Source organism: Spea bombifrons, chromosome 4 (assembly GCF_027358695.1).
Source record: "Spea bombifrons isolate aSpeBom1 chromosome 4, aSpeBom1.2.pri, whole genome shotgun sequence".
In the NCBI taxonomy this organism is placed as follows: domain Eukaryota; kingdom Metazoa; phylum Chordata; class Amphibia; order Anura; family Pelobatidae; genus Spea; species Spea bombifrons.
The window spans coordinates 104,444,227-104,462,793 of NC_071090.1; the positions used below are offsets into that span (position 1 = coordinate 104,444,227).

General features: G+C 42.0%; 1 protein-coding gene across 1 annotated transcript; it reads left to right on the top strand.

Moving 5' to 3' along the window:
* The first annotated feature begins 12,573 nt into the window (after window positions 1-12,573).
* On the top strand, window positions 12,574-18,232 carry MRPL4 (mitochondrial ribosomal protein L4). The gene is made up of 9 exons (XM_053464864.1): window positions 12,574-12,713; window positions 13,355-13,436; window positions 13,743-13,911; window positions 14,531-14,582; window positions 15,317-15,434; window positions 15,537-15,643; window positions 16,032-16,141; window positions 16,905-16,978; window positions 17,972-18,232. The coding sequence occupies exons 1-9, from the start codon at window positions 12,663-12,665 to the stop codon at window positions 18,115-18,117; spliced, it is 909 nt and encodes a 302-aa protein (XP_053320839.1). The 5' UTR covers window positions 12,574-12,662; the 3' UTR covers window positions 18,118-18,232.
* Window positions 18,233-18,567: the final 335 nt, after the last annotated feature.

Genomic DNA, 18,567 nt, shown 5'->3' on the forward strand with positions numbered 1-18,567 from the left:
AGCCTTAATCACTTATCTGTAATATTTTAAGTCTAGTAATGTGGCTTTTTGGAACACAATCTTGAAATTGCTAGCATCATGTTTCAGTAATTTCCCATAATAAGCTCCTCTATCATTACTGGCTGACGCTCTGCATAATTATAGAAGCTTTTTTTTTAAAAAGTAAAACGGATGTTTTCCTAACCTCAATCCTTTCTGGAGTCCACTGCAAACACAACCTTATGACCTTTCATGTAACATTACACTGATGTCAAGTAGAAAATGGTCCTCAGGTTGGCATTGATCCTTGAAATACCACAGATATCAACATTGTGACATACTTGCATAATCTATGATCAGCATACCTGGGAACTCTCCGTTTGACCCTCCGTGTTTGAATCCTTTGGGTCGCAGGGTCTTTTTTCCCCTTTAAATGGGGGTGTTTCCCAATAACATCATGGGACCGCCAAGCTATCTCCAGGCAGCCTTTAGTGGGTGGAAAGTAGGTTAGTTGGTGGGGAGTGGGAATGACCAAACACTGCTCCCCAGCACCGTAGAAAGTGCAAACACATGGACACACTATCCATCAATATACATTAGCACATGCACACTCAATCTAACACTATACACACTTTGATAAAAGTCTCCTGTGAGTGGCTGAAACATTGATTTTTGTGACTAAACCAAACTGAATTTTCTTCAACAAACCTACTGAGTTCTTCTTCTTCTTATCTTTTATTTAAATAGCACCAAAAATGTACGCAGCCCTTTTTTGTTTGAACTGTTTGCATACTAGCCTATGGAACCTGGGTACACATTTCTTTGGTCTGTGGAGTGCAGAGGACAACACATCATTTCTATATATAGTGTTGTATGTATATATGTATAGATATATATACACATCCACAAACAGTGCATACATACTTACAAGCACACGTAGGCCAGGGAGCAGATGGGCTCCTTCCTGTGGCCCACATCTCGGCTCATCGATGGTGCCTCCTCCTCTTAGGCCCTCGTGGCCGCACTGGAGTACAACTAATGGGGTGGACGGGTCCTCCTAGCAAGGTCTCCTCAAAACTCTAGCATGGTTGAGCATCTGGCCTAGTTGGTCCCGCACTCCACAATGCAACACTGCTGACCAGACCCCCTCAAGCATCTTTTCCACGTCCAAGTGACTAGGAGTGACAAACTACAAAAGGTAAGGAGATAAACAAGATGGCCCCCCAACCATAGCAGCACACACCCTTAAATACACTCCCAGTAACTACACCGCCTCCTTGGCATAGAAGTCAAGGCCTACTTCTGCTTATTCTGTCCTCTGTGGGCTTAATTGAGAAGAAGGACATACTGGGAGTTATCAATTTTGATTCAACTGTATATTTCAAGTGATGTCATTCTAATTTTTTTCCTTAATTAAATGTTTTGGGTTTTTTTGTGAAAAAATCTAAATTTCTTGGAAGGAAACAGATGTAAGCAATGGCAATTCTATAAAAGCTTTGAGCATACTATACTAGGACAAACCAATATCTACAGCAATATCCCTATTAACCATATGAGGTTATGACTAGGTTCAGTCTGTGCATGATGATCCCTCATTCCTCCTGAAATGAATTTCAAAAATGCATTGTTTGGACAAAGAAGAGGCTTATCTGAAACAGAATTCTTCCTTCCGCACAGGAGTATAAATATACCTTAAACCTCGTTTGTCAGACTTCTGCTATTACGCTTATTATACGGCCATCTGAATTGAACCATAGTAATTCAAATTTTCATTTCAGGCCACTTTGTTTACTTCAATGGTGGTTGGAGAATGGAGGCAGGCCCAGATTGGCCTTCTGGCAAACCAGGCAAATATACACCCACCTTTACTGCACCTCCAACAAAAGATTTGGTCCACAATAGTATGCAAGGGCAATATAGCCCCACCTCTGATATTGGCCACAAAACCTAAAAGGAGCGGGATAGCTCTAACATTAGGGCGTATTGTGCTAATTCACCTTCATTTTTCATGATCCCCTAATGAAGATTGGATCCTTATTTATTTATCTATCTATCTATCATCTATCTATCTATCTATCTATCTATCTATCTATCTATCTATCTATCTATCTATCTATCTATCTATCCCAAGTAGGGAAAAGTAACTCCCTTCCTGGGCTCTATCTACATTATTTCAGCCAACTGCACACGAGCCCCTAGCACATTATCACAAGTATCTTAAGCAGTGGCTCCATCTTGAAATGTTATGTGGTAGAAACTTGGCCGCTCCCGCATACACTACAACAGCTGTAACTGGAAATACATTATGTCGTGTATAGGAGTAAAGATTAAAGCTCATGACTGTTGTTCAGCTGCAGGTTCTGTATGGGCCACTGAGTAATTATTCTCAACTCATTCATTAATCTTGCCAAGTGACTACATAAGGATCCAGGATTTCAACATTCTTGCCACCGGCCAAGCATAATGCCTGGTTTGTCCCAAAATGGGAGCAAAGAACTCAAAGTGGGTGGAATGTTGCATTAAGCGGCTGGAGCATGGCATCACAACAATGTCCATTTGTGACGTCAGTGTAACATTCGGTCCAGATAAACTGGGGAATAGATGGCAAAATATTCACCTCCATTTCTGTGCGGGTGGAATTATAACTATTGCCTTCAAATGGAAGAAAAAATCAAAACATCAACTATTAGGGGAGTACTTAAGATGACTGACCCCATGGCATACACATAGGTGGGTTCCTAATACATATATATTCTTTATTTTAATATATTAAACATGATCACACATATTTAGTTTGTGTAAGCAACTCTTGGAGTTCTCCAATAACCAATTTAGTTATTTTCTATAATAATTTTCTCACTTTGTTCGTGATCAATCAGCTCTTGTAAATTTGCATTATTAATAATATTATCCCAGCTTTAACAGTTTAACAGAAATAACTGTAGATTTTTAAATAATTAATCTTAAACTGTCATCCGTAGACTCCCTGGAGTTTATTAAACGCCTGACTCTAACTCTTCCCTAAGGGCTACTTAAAAGAATGAAAATAAATTGGATTTTTGGCTCCGCGGCATAACGTCTGTGTGTATTCCCAGAGAATAATGACATCGATTGCAATTGCCCTTGGGCAGAAAATGTCCCTATTATATGAAGGTTATTTCCGAATGGGTTCAAATCAATCTGTCTGGGATAAAACAGCTCTCTGACTGCACTTGGATCAAGGTCATTCTCAGAGATCACAATAAGCCGGTGTCGATTAATAGTCTTCAAGTCATTGTTATTGTCATCCTTTACAGAGCCACCTTTACTCAAGCAGGGATTTCACACTTTCGAGTGCACTAACACAGAAACAAAGTTTGATGGTAGTTAATTAAAACCCGTTTGGCTCATCTGTTCTGTACATTTTCCTGTTATAAAGACTTAAACCTTAATTATTCATTGGTCATTTCTTAAATTCAGGATAGCCATATGCCTATCCATATTTACGGTGGAATTCCATCACTCTATGAACCTCCACCGCTTCGGCCGGGAGGCTGCTCCAGTTATCTAGCCCACTCTTGATAATTAGGAGGTTGAAGTGGAATGGAATCTGTTGGTGCTCTATAAATAAATGTAAAGTAATGAGCGTCATCAGGTATTGGTGAGTGCTAAATATAAAAGCATCGCCTCCAGGCTTTTATGATAATTGTCAAACACTGACACTTACCTCCCAACATTCAGGAATCATGCGCATGCTTTTGCCTACCTAGAACGCTGAATTGTACATCAAGCAGCACATGATGCCTATAGGTACCAAGGAGCTCTCTGGTTGTGCGCCAGGAGGTTGTGAAAATCATGGCTGATTTAGGCTTCTGGGTTGGGGTTAGCATTGGCTCTGCCTGCTCCCCACCTGCCTGCACCTCATCTAGGCTCCCATATAGAGAAGGAGATGGAAAGCTCCAGGTAAGCGAGCCTGGGAACACGGGCCGGCAAAAGACATTGTGCTGCCTGGGATGAAATGCAGCCCTCCCCCAAACCAAAACCATGGCCACATCCATTACGTTTAATGATTAATACATTCACTTTTGCATGCTCTCACGCTCTCTCTCAATCTCTCCCCACCTTCACTGACTGCTTCTGTGTCCCTGCCTCTTTTACTGCAGCGCCACTTCTCCCTTTCAGGGCCGGTGAGAGGCAAGATAAGCACCGGCCTAGGGCGGTTGGGGGCGCCTCCACTGCGGCAGGCTGGTGCTCCCGCTGCTGGAGGAACAGGACATTTTGGGGAGATAAGAGATCTCCCTCTAACAGGAGGTGCACCTGATCTCACTGCTGAGAGCTGGCATATTGATCCGGGATCGCCAGCAAGCAATGATCTTGCGTGTCATTGCTCCCTCACAATGCTGCTGGAGAGTGTTCAAGGTGTCCCAGAACTCACTGCAGAGCGCGAGATATGATGCCTGCAGTTTAGGGTTTCCATGCGTTATTTATTTGATCTATACCTTCAGTGCTGAGTTTGTTTGTGATTTCTCAGTTGATTTATACCTGCAATGCTGCATTTTCATGTGCTGTTTATTTGATCTATACCTGAACTACATGGGGCGGAGGTGTAACACAGTGAAGCAAAAGACAAAGTGTGCCAACAACGTGTGTGTGTGTGGGGGGGGGTTGTCATGTGCATGATCCGCTCACATGACCCTGCCCCAAAGGCACAATCAGTGGAGCCAAGGGGACAGCAAAACAAGGTTTTGCCTAAGGTGGCACAAACCTATGCACCAGCCCTATCTCCTCTTGCCTTTTCTTGTTCTGTCTTCTTTCTTCGCCCTTTTCTCTGTGAAACTGGCCTATTGGAGGTACAGGGCTGTCCTCATGGCTTTTCCCTTTGGCGGAAGTCAACTGAGAGGCTAGAATAATGCAAATAGATTCACAGAGAAAGATAGATGCCGACAAGTTTCTCTTTCTCCACAATTTTTTCCCAAAAGAACATATCAAAGTGTCGTCTGGGTCCCATGTATCCACAGGGACCCGTTAAATGGACCAGCTCTGCTGGGAACCTCCCAAGCATGTCATTCTCCACCAGAACACCATACCTCCCAGCCTTCCAATTCTTTGCAGGACATGGATGATTTTGAGGCACTGGCCTGCTTTGTGTGTGATAGGGATCATGGGCCGATTAGGGAGATCTAAATCTCTCCTGACCAGGAGCAGGAAGCTTCTTCCTGCGATCTTGTTAAAGAACCGCCACTTAGCCACACCTCCAGCCCCACCCCAAAGTCACTCCCTCTTGCCGCTTGAAATTTTGAACGACAGAAGCAAGGCACGCGTATAGGAGTGGTTTCATGGTAAAGGTATCTCTCTAAATCAGGTTATTATCACTCAATAAGCAAGTGTCAAAGCTAATAATTGATGTGCAATTTCTGACTCATAACATTAACATACCTGGGAAGTTTTTTTTAATGGGCTGACCCAACAACCAGGCGTACATCCCATTTGTTGGCTCCTTCTGGAACTTTGTATACAAAAAAAGTGGCAAGGGCTGGGACACTCAATAGGCAGAGTACGGTATGATGTCACATCACCCATAACTGCAAGCTTTACAAAGTTTTCATGACATCATTCTTCTGACCAGGCCTTCCCTAGTGTTTCCTTAATGGAGCGGAGCCACCAGACACACACACACACGCACACACACCCTCTTGTGCCCTTTTGAGGAAGGGCTCTGTGAGGCTTTGGTCACCTGAGCTGGCACTGGGAAGAAGAGGACAGAAGAACAAAGAAGAAGAGGCAAGAGAACAAGTGGAGCTCCAACAAAAGAGACAGGGACACAGAACGTGTCTACAGAAAAGTTAGGGAGCCATTGAGAGTGAGAGCATGTGAGAGTGTAAGAGTGAGTGTGCATGATTAAGAGAAAGCTTGAGAGTGTGAGAGAGCATGAATGTGAGTGAGTGCCAGAGAGAGTGTGAGAGAGCCTGAGAGTGTAAAAGAGAATGACGCAACTATGCATCACTGATCACGTGATGTCACACATGCTAAGGCATCAGGTATATGATCTAGGGGTATATTTTGTGTTAAAATAAAAATTCTCACATCTTTTTTCTAATATCTTTTTTAAGATTCCCAGCCTTTTATGTCGTATTCTGCTTGAATGTATAAATAACACAGCAGTTGCTTTGTTAAACAAATGCCAACACGTGCAAATTCAATCAGGGTATCTGAAATCACCCCAGAAGTATGTTTGCATCTCTGTTTCGATTTCCCAGAGATCTGAGCCACATTTCAAGAACAAACGATACTCAGTTATACCCCCAGCAGCTGCCTTCTGATGTCACGGACTCATCGAGTGAACGCGTTCAGTTAGGAGATCTTGGTATCGCTGCATGAGCGACATGAGGCTTAGCAGTTCCGCTGAAGCTTGAGCAGCGGGCCTGTAATTGTTTTAAAATAAAATAGAATTATTTCTAAGATTCTAAGAAGCTGACTGTTCCCTCTAAAGCTCGCCTTTTTGTATAAAGAGTCAGAATCATATCCGTAGGTAAAATTTAATGGAGTTCCCCCAGTGCTTTTGGATTCGTTGCCAGCTGTTTTTTTTTTAGCCAATTCAGGGTTCTTGGCTTTTGCAAGGGGAAGTTTTCTTGTGGTAAATGAAAGCGGACTCTCTCAATGGTATCAGTGGTGGGCAAGGTCCACACTTTGATGATGAGAGGTGTAGTCCAGGGCCACCAAACTGGCAATGGACTAAAATTCTTATCATACACATATGATATGAGCTGTAGCCCAATTCAACTTTAAAATGATTGAATGATCTTATATCAGAGGTAGGATATTTCCCAATCAGGGTGGACTGCGCGTGCCGTCATCCACGGGATGATGGGGTTTGGAGTCTCCAGCAGACAGAGCATGTCCCTATCCACATCTTGGCTGTCCCTCCTTCCATGTTCTCTCCCCGCTGTTTCCTTTGTCTCTCCTCTATTTCTACATACATATAAACAAACAGTTAGAAGCCCCTGGGTTGTAAATCATCGGCGGTTGGGGAAGTCACACAGTTCAGAGGAAATTGTTTTGGTGGGATGCCAAATCCTTACACCCCTCCTATCCCCCCAGGGCTCTCAGCTAAACAGCCCACAGTCATAGGAGTGGGATCTGTTCTGTCTCTGCTCTCAATTACATTTTCATCTGTTCATCTCTCTCTCCTTTTATTCCACCCCTTTAAAGCAGACTTAACCTCCTTTGTGATGGGACCTGGCAGTCTAAATTATTTTAAACAGATCCCAACTGCAAGAGAAAGTTAACCCTATCCTGGCCGAACACACTCGATCCTTCTAGATAGGCCACAAGCAGTATCATGGGAACCCAGGATGCACAGAGTCCATGACATTTTTACCCCCGTTCCATGTGGAGAGCAGATGCTTCCTGAGCTGGGAACTGTATTTCTCTATAAACGGTTGCAGACACCGAGCTAAAACTTTAAAGCTATCATTTTTTTTTGTCCTGTCCCTTCCTTAATAGGGAAACCAGATGTATGAACGTCTCACAAAGTTACCTCCGATTTCATTGGACTTAAAGGGCCGAAGCATTGAAAAACAATCTTGAATTTCACTTTATCTCTGTATTAAGTTGATTTTTTTTTGGTCAAAAGTGATTTGATATCCTAGCTCGGTCGTGTCACAGGTCTCAGCTTAAGGTAGTTAAAAAAATGTTTTCTCCTTGAGCATAAACCCCCCCAGCGCTGTATACAGTAATAACCCCCAGCGCTGTATACAGTAATAACCACCCAGTGCTGTATACAGTAATAACCCCCAGCGCTGTATACAGTAATATAACCCCCAGCGCTGTATACAGTAATATAACCCCCAGTGCTGTATACAGTAATATAACCCCCAGCGCTGTATACAGTAATAACCCCCAGCGCTGTATACAGTAATAACCACCCAGTGCTGTATACAGTAATAACCCCCAACGCTGTATACGGTAATATAACCCCCAGTGCTGTATACAGTAATAACCACCCAGTGCTGTATACAGTAATAACCCCCCAGTGCTGTATACAGTAATAATAACCACCCAGTGCTGTATACAGTAATAATAACCACCCAGTGCTGTATACAGTAATAACCCCCCAGTGCTGTATACAGTAATAACCACCCAGTGCTGTATACAGTAATATAACCCCCAGTGCTGTATACAGTAATAACCACCCATTGCTGTATACAGTATTATAACCCCCCATCGCTGTATACAGTAATAACCACCCAGTGCTGTATGCATTAATAACCCCCCAGCGCTGTATACAGTAATATAACCCCCCAGCGCTGTATACAGTAATAACCCCCAGCACTGTATACAGTAATAACCCCCAGTACTGTATACAGTAATATAACCCCCCAGGGCTGTATACAGTAATATAACCCCCAGCACTGTATACAGTAATATAACCCCCCAGGGCTGTATACAGTAATATAACCCCCAGTGCTGTATACAGTAATATAACCCCCCAGCACTGTATACAGTAATAACCCCCAGCACTGTATACAGTAATATAACCCCCCAGGGCTGTATACAGTAATATAACCCCCAGCGCTGTATACAGTAATAACCACCCAGTGCTGTATATAGTAATAACCACCCAGTGCTGTATATAGTAATAAACCCCAGTGCTGTATACAGTAATAACCCCCAGTGCTGTATGCTGTAACATAACCTCCAGCGCTGTATACAATAATATAACCTCCAGCGCTGTATACAATAATATAACCCCCAGCGCTGTATGCTTTAATAACCTCAAGCACAGTATACAGTAACAACACCCAGGGCTGTTTACAGTAATAATCCCCCAGCACTGTATACCATATTAACTCCCCAGCACTGTATACAGTAATAACCCCCCAGCACTAGTATACAGTCTAGTTGATTGGGCTAAGATTATAGACCTAGAACACATACCTGAAATTATTATATTATGCAAAAACTACAACTGTTTTCAAAAAGAAAAGAGCACAATATTTTGAGAATGTATTTTTACTCTGATACTAGTAAAAAAAGGAGTGTACGTCCCATTTAAAGCCGCGATCCCATCGTACCGGGCTGCAGATTATTATGGTACGATAAAAATCAATCAATAATAATTGTGACAGCCGGCCCCAGCTATCGCCGGTAACACCGAGCAGAGGCCTCGTCTCTGATTCCTCCCCGCCACTTGCTTTTATTTCTATCTAATTCAGGATATATTATTTAACGGGCTGTTATTTTTCACTGGGAGTTTTCTATGACATTTACAGCCTCGTCCTGTGTGTGCCGACTTTCGCACGATGTGTATCCTGGGTATTGAAAAATGTTTAAAGGGATCTTGAATTAACATATGAAAAAAAAACAGGCTATCCGTCTGCCAAAGCAGGCATGGTAAAAAAAAATAAAAAAAAATAATCAAATATATCGCGATAAAAAAAAAAAATACTATTTTTTAGCTGGTTGGGATGTGTCCTGTTATTTCTGGCTGATATATGGAATGGAATGGAAAAAAACTTAAGAACGTTGCCTTTATATTGATTATGCTAACTTACAATATTATACACAATGCAACTTTTTTAACCCCTTAAGGACAATGTGTTGTCCTTAAACCCATTAAAAACAATGCATTGTGAGCCCGCACATTTACGGGCTTTGTCATGAAGGGGTTAAAGCCAAATTTGCCACAGCCCTTGGCTGTGATAGTGCTAAAAAATTATTTAAGGGTATAATGGGCTAGCTGAACTATTCGGCTTTACTACACATCATGAAGGTCCAACCCCAGTGAGCTTCTGGTGCAGGAAAAGCTTGGCCTGTATACATTTATTCAGTCTCCCCACTCATTGAATTATACATTATAGGGGCCTGGGTCAGCCCTTCTTCTATGAGAGATGAGTGAATAAGTAAGAGGCATGGGTAGATCGAGTGCCTTTAATTGTTATTAGAACCGTTTGGTTACAATTCATCTACAATATAATCTAATCGACAATATTCTCTGGTTACAAGAGAGAACCATTCATACCCCATTCTTAGGCAAAATGAGTCTGCGTGCTTTCTTAGGACTCTCAGGAATTAAATGGTTAATGGAAGTAAATCTCAGAATAGAGAAAGAGAACCGGACATTGTATACACGGAGGAGTCAGTGGTCCAGTTCATCCTGAGAGCGAGGAAAAGGGTACTTGTCTCTGCGCTCGTAAACAGCGTTACATTTAGGGCGAGAAGACATGACGAATCAGTTTGCAGGAAGACGAATAAATCAACCAATTCCTGTGTCATTTCATATCCTCCAACCATGGTGTTTTTTTTAAATCTATTTCACTTTTTTGTTTAGAATATAAGCCGATTTATTTTTTAATAGCCACCCATGTTGTGACCGTGTATATTGGAATGTAAGCTCTGCGGGGTAACTTGATTCAATCTCCTCTTCTGTCTGGGCGCAGACAGGAAGGGAACTTCCGGTATATGTGTAGTTGGATGGGCGCAGCCAATGCCCAGTAAACGCGCCCACAAAAAATTGCCATGTATGTTGTTTGATTTTAAGCTATTCTGACCAGCCCCATCCAACCCTCAATAGAACTCACCGCAAGGGACTGAACTACACGCACATAGAAGGAGCACAGAAAGGAGATATCTTATACTAGACGCTTGTGGTCCTAGACAGAACTGCAGAAAAAAAGTCAAACTTAAGCGGAAAAAAAAAACAGACTACAACTAAACACCCGTATGCACCAAAGAGACTACCTGCATGCTATATCATGATGACCCTTGTTAACCCATTCCTGGCCTTGGATTCCTTTATGTTTCTTAAAGATACAATCTTCAACTGTGTTGGAATATGATGACATACCAGGAGTTATGTCTGTCTGTACCACAAAAAGTTTGTATCTCCTCCTCCCCGCTTTCATGATGCCGGGAAGTCAGAGGCATCCAGGCAACCACATCCTTGTCACTTAATAAAATACATTACTGTTCAAAAGTTTGGGGTGACTTACCCCAAACTCTTGTTTTTAAAAGAAAAGCAAAATTTGCCCACTAAGAATACAGCGCAGACAGGGTTAATGTTGTAAATGACTATTGTAGCTGGAATAGGGGTACAGAGACCCTTTATCACTCCCATCACTCCTGTGTTCCAATGGCCCTTTATCACTCCCATCACTCCTGTGTTCCAATGGCCCTTTATCACTCCCATCACTCCTGTGTTCCAATGGCCCTTTATCACTCCCATCACTCCTGTATTCCAGCAGCACGTTGTGTTTGCTGACCCAAGTTTAGAAGCCTAATTGATCGTTAGAAAACCATTTTGTGATTATGTTACGGCTAGACATTTCCTTGTTTTCCATGAAAACAGCTAAGTGGCCCCAATCTCGTGAATGGCCGTGTGCTACTAAGTAACACAGCCTATGGCTTTATTAAAGATTCAGCTTCAAGGCCATTTCTTCCATGACACACGTGTCACGCTTTTTTGCACAGGACAAGCGCCCCCCCTGCAGCATGTGGGATGTAAAAACACGCAGAGGAGCTTGTAATGTTTGCCGGGTATGAGGGTATCGGAGAGCTCTACAGCCATAAAAGTCACAATAATGTGTATAGAAACAGCAGAAAAACTGCGTAAATAAAGTACATTATCAGGCATCTAAATGTCCAAGATGATGTCATGCTTCCCGACCTTTTGGCTAAGATCAACTGAGCTCCTGTGATATAGGGAAAGCTTGGCCCTCCGGTCTTAAGGCTGGGGGCACATTGGACAGGTTTCCGCAGACCCTTTCTTTGCACTTTTACTCCTACACACCTGCCTGTCCAATGGCCGCGGAGTCATTCTTATAATACCAGCCACAGACTCGGCCCGTATCAGTACTTTCTTTTGGGGGGGTCGCATCGCTCTTTCTTATTTTTTCATTAATTTCTCACTTTTTTTAACTGCTTGATTGAGTTTATTTTTGCCGAAGGGCACGCGCTGAAAATGCTGCACCGGAGCTCCAGAAGACTCAGCTTTTTGGTGGGGAATGTGGGTTGACGTTTTGGCTCCCGCGTCCCCTTTAAGACTTCAGTGGTCCCTCTCCTTGCAGACAGGGGCCACGATCAGGCCCTTCATCGGCTTTACCAGGGAGAGAAGGAAACAGCTACACATCCTTGGGGGGGGGGGGTCGTTGTCTTTGTGGCCCTATATTAAGAACGATCACCTGTCGCCATTTCTATAGTATCTTTGTGAATCAAATCACGCCTGTCAGCCCCAACATATAGGGGGCATAATTACATACATAGCCGGTTAGTGTTTTTCTCACTGCTTTATATAACACAACTGAAATCCCTCCTTGAATACAGGTGATTGACTTCACAATATATTAACCTCCCTTGGCAAATGTTACAGAATTAAGTTTCATGTTTAAAACCGTCTGTTTGTTATCCACACGTTTTAAATATCGATTTTATCTGTTTCACGGGAACAATAAATCCACCCCCTGCTCCCTGAGTGTCCCCATACAGGAATTATAAACCAGTTGGCCAGTCCCTCGAGATAGACGGACAGACAGACAGGTCGCCGTCAAAACCAAAGAAAAGTGCCTCCGCGCATGCGCATCCTGCTACAGGGCTCGATCGTCAGGACTGTGGGCAGAAGGCGCATCGGCGCGTTGTTACGTCATTCCTGCGCGCCGGAACAGTAACTTGCGTGCTGCACACTGACCTTCCATGTAGCGGAATTAAGGATGATGTTAAGGGGACTTCTTTTAACGTGCGGGAGGGGAACTGGGATAAGGGTGAGTGAATCCGGATAAACTCACTTATCCGAGTGTGAATGGGCTTTTTTGTGAATAGCAGTTGTGGGTTTATGACAAATAGTTACGTATTAGACAAATAACGGTGGCTTATTCAATACTCGAGATCTAGTCCTAAATATGAAGGGGTTTTGGAGTATGCTGCTTGTTTCAGAAATAAGTCAGTAATTTTATATGATTGATGCTTTGGTGCCAAAAATTGCATTACTGCAGTACCGGTTGAATATAATTTGTTCCTGTTTAAGAATAGTTTCCCAGTTCTGTCAGACCGCGTCCCGGTTAGGATGCCCTATTGCCCTCACCCTCTTTTGTAACCCTGAAGCCCATTGTTTTATGGCCTAAAACTGTCTATTGACAATGATCACAAACCTAACAAATCATACAACCGATGGAGATCTTGCTTTTTAGCGTAAACCATTTACCGGGAGAAGGGTGATCGAGTCACTTCTATATATCTGAGGAATTAAATAAAATCACTCTCTTTACAACAGTCTATGCCAATGAAGTATACAAAGGGTACCATTTTTTTTTCTTGATTAGCGCATGTTATGGTGCTTGTCACTAATTACTTTAATAGCATAAATGATTGTTAATTGTAACATTAGTCTTTTTGTTCTTTACAGCTACTCTCTTCGCTGTCCTCTGAATCAGCCATCCCCCCTAACCTCATTCTTCCTCCCAATTTAAAGGACGGCCCTGCAAAAAGTATGTGAAACTTGCCCATTTATATTTTTTTTTTTATTTTTTTTTGCATGTGCCTGCAACTTCCATAATGCCATGAGGTCGCTATGATGTCACTTTCTATATTTGTTTGAAATGAGCTACTGGTTTTATTTATAGCACTTTGTGTTTGTTAAGCGGTGTATAAGTAACATAGGATTGCTTGACCGGTGGAAGTCTTTTTATTTTTCTTTCTTAGATCCCTAGTATTTTGACAGCATTTTCCACTGTATAATAACTTATTATAAAAGACTGCGTTACGCTCACTGTATGTTTCTCCTGTCCCTTCAGTCCAGCGGCCTCCGGTAGATCTGTCTCAACCTGTTGTTCGAAAATGCAGCATCCCTGTCTCTTCCCATCTGTCTCCTAAACCAGTTTGGCTGGAGTCCCTGAAACCTCTCGAAGATCAAAAGCCAGGACTGGTCCATCTGCATCCAGATGTGTTTGCAGTACCTCCCAGGTCTGGTGTCTCCGCATGGCTGTATAGCATAGGTGGTCAGATGATAATTCCCATCCCTTCATATGTCCATATAATATAGATGGGCAGGTAGGAGCTAAACAATAAAGTAGTGGATTGATGATGAAACCCATCACTTTTTATGGCTGTATGATCTGAGTGGATGTCATGTGGATGAGGGTAGTGGTTAAGTGGAACATCCATCCAGTGGCAGAGGGTAATACAGTGATGAAATGTTAAGACCAAGGGATGATTAATGTCTAAGTCTTTAAATCAAGAGTCAACAGGCAGATTAGATGGGCCGAATGATTCTTAACCGGCATCAAATTCTATGTTTCTATGTTAGCTAGATGGTAACTCCAATCACTCTCACCAGTAAATCATTCATTAGATTACAACTCCTATCATCAGTTTTCCGTCTCTCTGTTATCTATCAGCTACTCAGATATGCTGAGCCATGGCTCATGCGTAGCCAGCCACCATAATGACTAGGTCAGATGTGGGTGAAGAGTGATGGTAGCAATGCTCAATAAATCTGTAAGGAATCGGGAAGCCGGATCAATGATGCAGTGATGTGACCGAGTGATATTTTATGGTGAATTGCATCTCTTGTAATCTCCAGGATTGATATTCTACATCAAGTCATAACATGGCAGAAAAACTTCAAACGGATTGTAAGTATTGCACTCTTTGTACATACCTTGCTTAGAATTGCAGGTCGAAAATCCTACACCCCAATTCATAGACCTGGCCATAGACATACCTGGGAGCTCTCTGGCTACCTGGAGCCCCTTTGCGGGATGTGGGTAGGAAATCCTACAGTGACCTGGAGAAGTGCCGCTTCACACGGAGCCTCCTAAATCCAGAGAGTTCCCAGGTATGGACATAGATTTTAGGCAAGGGGCTTATTTGATGAGAGATTCACAGCATAGAGCTTACCCTTTTATGAATGGACACAGATACCATACATAGCTAAGTCATCGGGATGAAAAAAGGCATATGTCTATCCAAGATTTCAAGGAACAAACAATATTCTTTGAGCAGTTAGAATTAACCCTGGAGCAATAAATAAATAAATGGGGGTTGCTTTTCAGCAAGAAACTACACTCAAGGATATTAGTTGTCATTTAAAAACCTTCTCAGGACTTTCCTTCATCATCTCCCCAGTAGAGGGCTAAAGAATAAATAACAAAGAAGGATGAACTGTTTGGGAATCCACTACTCCAAATAATACGTCCACAGAGCATACACTACACACAGCTTTAATTAATAAAGGCTAAATGCATAAATACTCCGTTATCCTTAATTTTTCATCCGTAGTAGGGTTGTAATCCGGAGTGTCGGGTTTGTGTCCTCTGCCCTCCTGACATACTGCGTATATGTGTTAACAACATGTTATCTCCCTTAGAGTTATGCCAAGGTGAAGACAAGGGCAGAAGTCAGGGGTGGAGGGAGGAAACCCTGGCAACAGAAGGGTAGCGGTCGTGCCCGTCAGGGCAGCATCAGGTCGCCGCTATGGAAAGGAGGTGAGGTTCCTTTAACGTGAAATCCCTCCGTACGAAGATGTATGAGTGGTTTGTAAACAGAAGAATGCATCTATGGTAAGATAAAATACCTTTCTGCCGTAGGTGGTGTATCTCATGGTCCCAGAGGCCCTACCAGCTACTACTATATGCTACCCATGAAGGTTCGGGTGCTAGGACTGAAGATGGCATTGACCACAAAGCTAGCTCAGGTACCCAGAATGCATTGTAACTGAACTTTGGGGAGGCTTTTTTGTTTTCCATCTAAGAACCAGGGAATCACAGCTTCTTGTAAATGAGACACTGTTTCTACTTGTTTTTAACTAACTCATTGTCATGGAAAAAAAAAATTTTGTGGCAATGATCTTATATTTTTATATACGCTTATATGTATATCCCCCCATATATATATATTTGTGGCTACGTAAAGACCATGCACGTACATTATAAACGCGAGTCCCCCGCTAAGTAACTTTTTGTAATGCTTTGTTATTATTTCATTTTATTTTATGTGATGTCCCTTTAGAACTGTGTGTTTTTTTTTTTCAGACTGTGATAGTGTAGGTGTTGTATACAATAATCCAAAATGTCACCTTTCAGGATGATCTTCATGTAATTGACTCACTGGAGATTTCCTCTGCGGATCCTGAGTATCTCGTCGATTTGGTTAACCAGCGGCACTGGGGAGAGTCTGTTCTGATTGTTGATGCGTAAGTAGAGTAAGAAACCGCATTCATATAATTACCTGCTATACTTTCCAGAAAGCGCCATCCTTCGAAAACGTTAACCGCAATATTCAAAAATAGTATCTTGTTCTAACACTAAGTTGCAACTATAAACACAGTGCTGCAAAAATAGTGTTTTCTTGGGGGGTCAACCACTCTTCATTCACAGGCACCCCCTGTCTAGCAGATAGATGGGGAGCAGCTGGGGTCATTCGTGTTACCAGGAAGGAGCATTTTGCCCCTTCAAGTTGGCCCTGCTCATTGCATAGTCAAGACGAGCATGCATTTCTTTAAAGAATTATTTATGCATTTATGCTCGCTGGGGCCGGTCCTGCATAAAGCTTCTTTAAATTGGCAAGATTAAATGTTTTAACCTCAACTTGATTTTAGTTGTATAAAACCACGTTATGTGGGTGATCTCAAGCACTTTCTTTTTTGTTTTTTGTTTTTGTTTTAATATATGTGTGATTTTGTTGTAATATATATTATGAATTATTGCTGCATTATCTTCAAAGTGCTGCCCCAACTTACATCTCTTCGCTCATCTCTAAATACACTCATAACCGGTCTCTCCGCTCATCCTATGATCCTATGAGCTGCTTTGATTTCTAGCTGTCAAGCAGGCTTACAAGATTCCTCAAGGGCTGCCCCTATCCCATAGAACGCCCTCCTCCGCTATGAATTATTGCTGCATTTGTTTTAATCCATCTGTTTATCTCTAACAATTTGATCACTTGTATTTCTGTAGGCATGAAGATATGCCAGAAAACATTCTCAATGCTACCAGCAATTTAAAGAAAATTAATTTAATTCCAGCCGTAGGTAAGAGCTTCATTTGCATTGTTCCCCCAAAAATATTCTTTATTATTTAATTCTGCAGGGATATTGGGTCATTATGTGTCACCTGGACACTGTTTGAGGCTGGTGTGTCCATAAATTGATCCATGCATTTAACAAGGAGATTTGCTTTCATATGTATAGTTCACACTCTATCTGATATAAATATATTTATTCTGTTCTAACTGTAACCAGTTTGGAATATCACTCCCCTATACACTGCTGAGACTATATGCAACCCTATATAAGGTTTGTTTTCTTTTGTGATGCCAAGCCAGAAAGTGCCAAGTGTCAATGAGGCCATACAGTAAGAGTAACTGACATTCTATACATTAGCACTGTGTATAAGGCAATATAGCTGCCCCTTTGAGCACAAGGAACGGCACTCGTATTTCTTTGGGTAACTTGTGTAGCTCATGCACTCAGGTTTTATCTTATTTCCCATCCGAGTGTCTCTCAGATGGTATGAGCTTGTTAGACCAGTCCTAGGGACTCTAGTGCTCCAGGCAAAGAATGTTTCTGTCCGTCGCCAAGTTTCCTGGTTTGATCACGCTCTGTAAAACTGACAGATATGGACAAAATCCCTTTTAATCTGTTTCAGCGATTGTATCAGTGTTAATAAATAGAAAGATTTATGTATATGGGGTGTCTAAAAAATTATTATACTTTGCACTGGTATTGAAAAAATGATATTATTATCGTTCATCTGACCTCTGCTGTTTGTTTTATATTTTTTGTCTTCTGACTTATTCTTCTGAATTTAAAACTTGGACTCAAAGCATAGTGAGTTCCATTTAGCTTTTTATATACATACAAGTTATATATATAGTAAAAAAAAATTAAAAAAAAGCCATTATTAGTTCTGTTTGATGTTATTTTGATTTTTTTAAAAATATCGTGCTTTTAATGTCATTGATTTAAGAGGGTTAATGGCTAAATAAAATCAAACTTGTTAATCTGGCTCTTTCTCCTCTCCAGGCTTGAATGTTTACAGCATGTTGAAACACGATACCGTACTGTTAACCGTCAGCGCCGTGGATTTCCTCGAAGAGAAGTTACTGTGGCACGATTCCCGTTACGCGATGCTTTATCCCTTCCACTTACCGTACAGCGACTTCCCTTGAAGAGAGCTGGGGGTTTGGGGGGTAGATTATAGTTCGCTTCCCGCCATTTGCAGAAATTCACCCTTTTTCCCATTTTGTATATAATAAAAAAAATATTAAATCTCAACATGTTATGGCGTCTTAAAACTACGGCGTTGAAGGGAGTTAACACGTGGGGAATTTTCATGTTATTTGTTGAGTTTATTGGCACTGCGGACCATCCTCTTCTCCTTCAAACTCTTCACGGTCTTGGTCTGCGTGACGCTGCTCTATCCTGGTTCACATCATACCTTTCTGATCTCTCCGGTAAACCCCCCCCAGCGGGGTACCCCAACGCTCAGTTTCAGGACCCCTTTTGTTCCCTCTTTACATTACCTCACTTGGCAAACTAATCTCATCCTTTGGCTTTCAATACCACCTGAATACCAGATCTACCTCTCCCCTCCTGATCTCTCTCCCTGTCTCTTAGAT

What these genes read in the sequence shown, in the direction of transcription:
- MRPL4 (XM_053464864.1), top strand. Translation starts at nt 12,663, where the DNA reads ATGATGTTAAGGGGACTTCTTTTAACGTGCGGGAGGGGAACTGGGATA. An exon ending in GGAGGGGAACTGGGATAAGG is followed by an intron (nt 12,714 to 13,354) that starts GTGAGTGAATCC and finishes TGTTCTTTACAG; the next exon opens with CTACTCTCTTCGCTGTCCTC. An exon ending in GTGTTTGCAGTACCTCCCAG is followed by an intron (nt 13,912 to 14,530) that starts GTCTGGTGTCTC and finishes TGTAATCTCCAG; the next exon opens with GATTGATATTCTACATCAAG.